Source organism: Marmota marmota, unplaced genomic scaffold (genome assembly GCF_001458135.2).
Source record: "Marmota marmota marmota unplaced genomic scaffold, marMar, whole genome shotgun sequence".
NCBI classification, from domain to species: Eukaryota; Metazoa; Chordata; class Mammalia; order Rodentia; family Sciuridae; genus Marmota; species Marmota marmota.
The window spans coordinates 6,485,306-6,489,767 of NW_026000206.1; the positions used below are offsets into that span (position 1 = coordinate 6,485,306).

At 47.3% G+C, this 4,462-nt stretch overlaps 1 protein-coding gene across 1 annotated transcript in view; it reads left to right on the plus strand.

The window, feature by feature from the left end:
• Positions 1 to 4,249: 4,249 nt before the first annotated feature.
• The window catches only part of LOC107152852 (phospholysine phosphohistidine inorganic pyrophosphate phosphatase), a 100,387-nt gene continuing 100,174 nt past the window's right edge, over positions 4,250 to 4,462 (plus strand). Inside the window, 2 exon segments of the mRNA XM_015498370.2 lie at positions 4,250 to 4,321; positions 4,323 to 4,390. Coding sequence (XP_015353856.2) covers positions 4,265 to 4,321; positions 4,323 to 4,390 — 125 coding nt within the window. The 5' untranslated portion in view covers positions 4,250 to 4,264.

Below are 4,462 nucleotides of genomic sequence, written 5' to 3' on the forward strand. Positions count from 1 at the left end.
CATCCATGCTGGGCAGCCATGATCTTTGCAAAAGAAAAGCACAGGAGAAGGACCATGAATTTCTGATACTCTTGTAGAAATATGTAGTAGTATCTGTTCTCCAAAGAAGACCCCCTGAGTAAGCCACACTGCTCAGTGCGCACACCCTGTGTAGTTCATGTCCATGATGAATCTGGCCTGCCCCTCAGTACCCAGTAAAACATGGCTCATGTGACTCTTTGACTTCTCAGGCAAGGTCACGAGAAGCCTGCAGCCTCCATCTTGTTCCCTGGTACAATGGCTCTTAAGACATTTCCTCTTAGACTCTGGCTATTATGCTGTGAGATACTCAAGACACGCTAGAGGCCATGTGTAGGACTCTCAGGGCCGTCCCCAACCTCCCGAATTCAAGCCTGTGTTCTCAATCTCCAGGTGACTGATTGAGAAGCACTTTTCAATGTTTTTCCAAATTTCCCCCCTGCCTAGCCCATCTCAGTAAGACAGGAGACCCTTTGGCCCACATGGACCTCTCCTGGCTTGGCCTCACTTTCCAAGGCAGACAGAATTTTATAACAAGAACAAAGGCCCCTGTGGGTAGTAGGCACCGGCTCCTTCTGCCCATACATGGTTGCGTCCTTCTCGCTCGCGTTACAGTGCCCTGTAATGTTATGGTGGGGGGCTTCCCCCTGCCATTCCATGTGGCCATGATGGGACTGTATAAAGGTGCCCTTGCTCTAGCCCTGATGAGGCATATGAGTCAGGCTGGATCCTAACAATACCACTTTCCTCTGAACACAGTCTCGGGGAATAGAGGCACCGACCTGAGGGAGCCAATTAAAGTTCGTTTTGGAACTGTCAGACCAACTTGAGGAGAAAGTTCTTCTCCAGGTGGTTTACCTGGGACTCGGTTACCCCAGAGCTGGTAACCAGCCATGTCTGAAACCTTCAATTGCTAGACTATCCTATTTTGTGAGTCAATATATTCCTTTTAAATTTAAGCCATGTGGAGTTTGGTTTCTGTCACTGACAACTGAAGTGTTGACTAATAAAAATGAATATAAAAGGGCTATACCTACCTTGACTACAGCATAGAGAACTGATGGATTCATGTTTGAGCTGAAATTCAGATGTGATTTGTAGAGTTGTCATTGGAATGCAACAGGCCCAAAGCTCTGTTGGTGAAGTGTGCACCCTGCACATTATAGTGTAAATGTGCTATTTGATGAGCTCTGGCACCAAACATGCAAACAAGAATCCATCAGATTAGGATTCTGTGTGCAGTTTTATTTTCCTTCTTCTGGACCTTCCTGCCTGAAAAGCAGAAGTGATGCCAGGGGGTACAGCAGGCATCTTCAGGCCTCAAAGCCTTATGTAAGTGTGATAGTGGCTAGAGATGGAAGCAGCCTAATGCCTGCTGGTCCCGGGAGCTGTGGAACCCTCTCAGGGTTGCCTTCCTCCTAGATTTGTGACACATGAGGAAAAAATCAGTATTTGGCTGAGCAACCAGAATTGGGTTTTGGTCATGTATAACCAAATGTGACCCTACCTTGGAGAAGACCCATTGCCCATTACATCTATAGAAATGTCTTGGATTTCTGGATCAGGTCTCAGCTCAACTGTTGTACACTTAGACACTTGCCACCTTGGACCAATGTATCATTTTTCAGGTGAGGGAAATGGGGTTTTATATTTATTCCCTATCATGTCTGTAACAAATACCACCAATTTAGTGGCTCCAAATGACAGATTTATTATCTTACAGTCCTGGAGACCAGAAGTCCTAAAGTCAAGGTACAAGAAGGGTCACATTTCTTTCTAGAAGTTGTGGGGAGAAGCCATTTCTTTGCCTTCCCCAGCTTCTGGAGGTCACCTGTCTTTCCAGGCTCATGGTCCTTCTAAATCAATGCTAGAATTTTCAAATCTCTCTCTCGATCTCTGCTTCTGTTGTCACATTCCCTCTGACTCTCCCTTGCCTCCCTCCTTCCATAAAAAGGACTCCTGTGATTATGTTGGGCCCACTTGGATCATTTCCCCACTAGATCTCAGGCATAATCACATCTGCAAAGTCCCTTTTTGTCATGTTAAGAGAACACACTTACAGGTTCTGGGGACTAGGATGTGGATATCTCAAGGGGACACTTTTCTATCTACCACTGTCCTAGAGATGGAAAGTGAGTTACCCAAGGTCACACAGAACTTGTTGAAAAGAGAAGTACGTATAGGCTCACACCACTGCCTGAAGCACCCCTTAAATGTCCATTTCAGGCTGCCCATGTGCTCAAAAGCCACTGCTGCCCTCCCTAGCCTGCAGAGACTACCTTCTTGGCTGAATCTGTATCACTCATTGGCACACAGCACACACTGGACCAGCAGTCTTCAGGGTATATACCTTGTCTTCTGCTCAATCTTGACTTCTGAAGGTAAAGATCAGATGTTGACCATTTTGCACGCCTGGTGTCCACTGCCCAGAGCAGAGACTCAACATGCGTATGTTTCCTGATGTTTATGGCAGATTCTTCAGACTGACTCAGCTCCTATCCTGCAGTTGCAAGTCTAAAAACTGCATTTCCCAGATTCCCTAGCTGGTTGGACTAGATTCCATTAAACCAGACACAGTGAAAGTGAGGTGGTGGCCACAGGAGGAAAGAATCTTCTGAGGGGAAATGTTGGATGTGTTTGGCTTTTCTGCCACAGTGTGCTGGGGGCTGTACCATTAAGTTCCCGGCATCTTAGAAGCCAAGGAGTGGGGCAGTGCCATTAGGCATTTGTCATAGATGCATGGCTTCTGGCCATTTAGTACTTGAGCTTGGTTCTCCAACCCCTCTAGAAATCTTCATGCTCTTTCACACCCTGCATAAACCCCTCTAGCTGGAGCAGTTTCTACTGTCTGCAACTAAGGACCTTTACATACTGTATATTACTACTCTCTGGCATTGTAAATCTCCTCAGGATAGGAACTACGTTTTATATTTCTCTGGCAAACAGCTTCAAGTAGCTTCTCCAAGAAGATTATCAACAGAATATGCACAATTCACTGGACTGTGTTAAAATTTTGACATTTTGATGAATTCTTTATATATAAATAAATATATATATATATATAATTTTCTAGTTGTAGATGGACACAATTATACTTATTTTTATGTGGTGCTGAGGGTCGAACCCAGGGCCTCCCACGTTGTGCTAGGCAAGCAATCTACCGCTGAGCCACAACCCCAGCCCCATTTTGATGAATTCTTCATTCTTCCTGTGAAACAAGAGCCTGAAATGAAGTGATAGAATAATATAGTCCCTATCCCTTTAAACCTCAAAGCTAAATCATACCAGAAGTCAGATTTTCTCTCTTTAATTTAATAGATTACTTCAAAAGGGCTTCCAAGGAAGCCATCCCTTTTATTTATTTTTGGTACTGGGGATTTAAAGGAGGGACACTTTGCCACTGAGCTACATCACCAGCCTTTTTTTTACTTTTTTATTTTGTGACACAGCCTTGCTAAGTTGCTGAGGCTGGCGGGGTGAAACCTTCCCTTTTATATCAATGTTTATTTGTTGAAAAATAAAGTAATAGTAAATGTAATTTTGAATTCGTCCCGAAACTCATTGACCTAACACATCGGGATACTGCCATTTTCTTCCTTGTCCTATTCCTGTAATGCTCATTTTTGCAGGACTGTTGTCTACCTACAATATTGTCTTTTACTTTTCCCTATATATTTGCACATGAGTATTTTCCATGGTCGATACCTGTCTCCATTTCTGATAAGATCATATTTCTTTCAGTACCCATCTTATCCATTTTTGAACAATCCCTATTCTTAAACATTTAATTTTCTTCCAGCTTGTCCTTACACCACAATCATCGCTTTTGGACTCATTTCCAGAGCACAGGTTCCCAGGCACAGGACTGTCAATCAACAGGTGCGCCACTGGCTGCTTGTAGGGCTGTCACTCTGCCCCGGAAGGATGAGAACCCCAGCGAGCGGCGGGTACAGCCAGTTTTCTTTCACTTTCGTTCTTTTCACAGGTACCTTCACATCGACTCAGTCTGCCGTGCCCGGAGTTTTAGGGAGGTTAACTTTCCGAGGGACTTGCTCCCGCTGGATCTGCTCAGAGTCAGGGAAAGACCTGCTCCCGGGAGCGCGGGAGGCGCGCCCGCGCCACCAGCCCCGCCCGCTCGGGCCCGTGCCCGCTCCGGACTACATGTCCCAGGCGCCCTTGCGCGGAGGGCGGGGCCGGGCTCTGCGGCCGGTTGGGACAGGGGGGGTCCGGGCGCACTCGGGGCGCAATGGCCGCGTGGGGTGATCGGCTGGCTGGTGTGCGCGGGGTACTGCTCGACATCTCGGGGAGTGCTGTACGACAGCGGCGAGGGCGGCGGCGTCCCGATCGCCGGCTCGGTGGAGGCGGTGGCGAGGTGAGTGGGCCGCTGTCCGGCAGGCGGGTATCGCCTGCGCTCTTGGGCGCAGGCGACCCCCGAGCGGGGGGC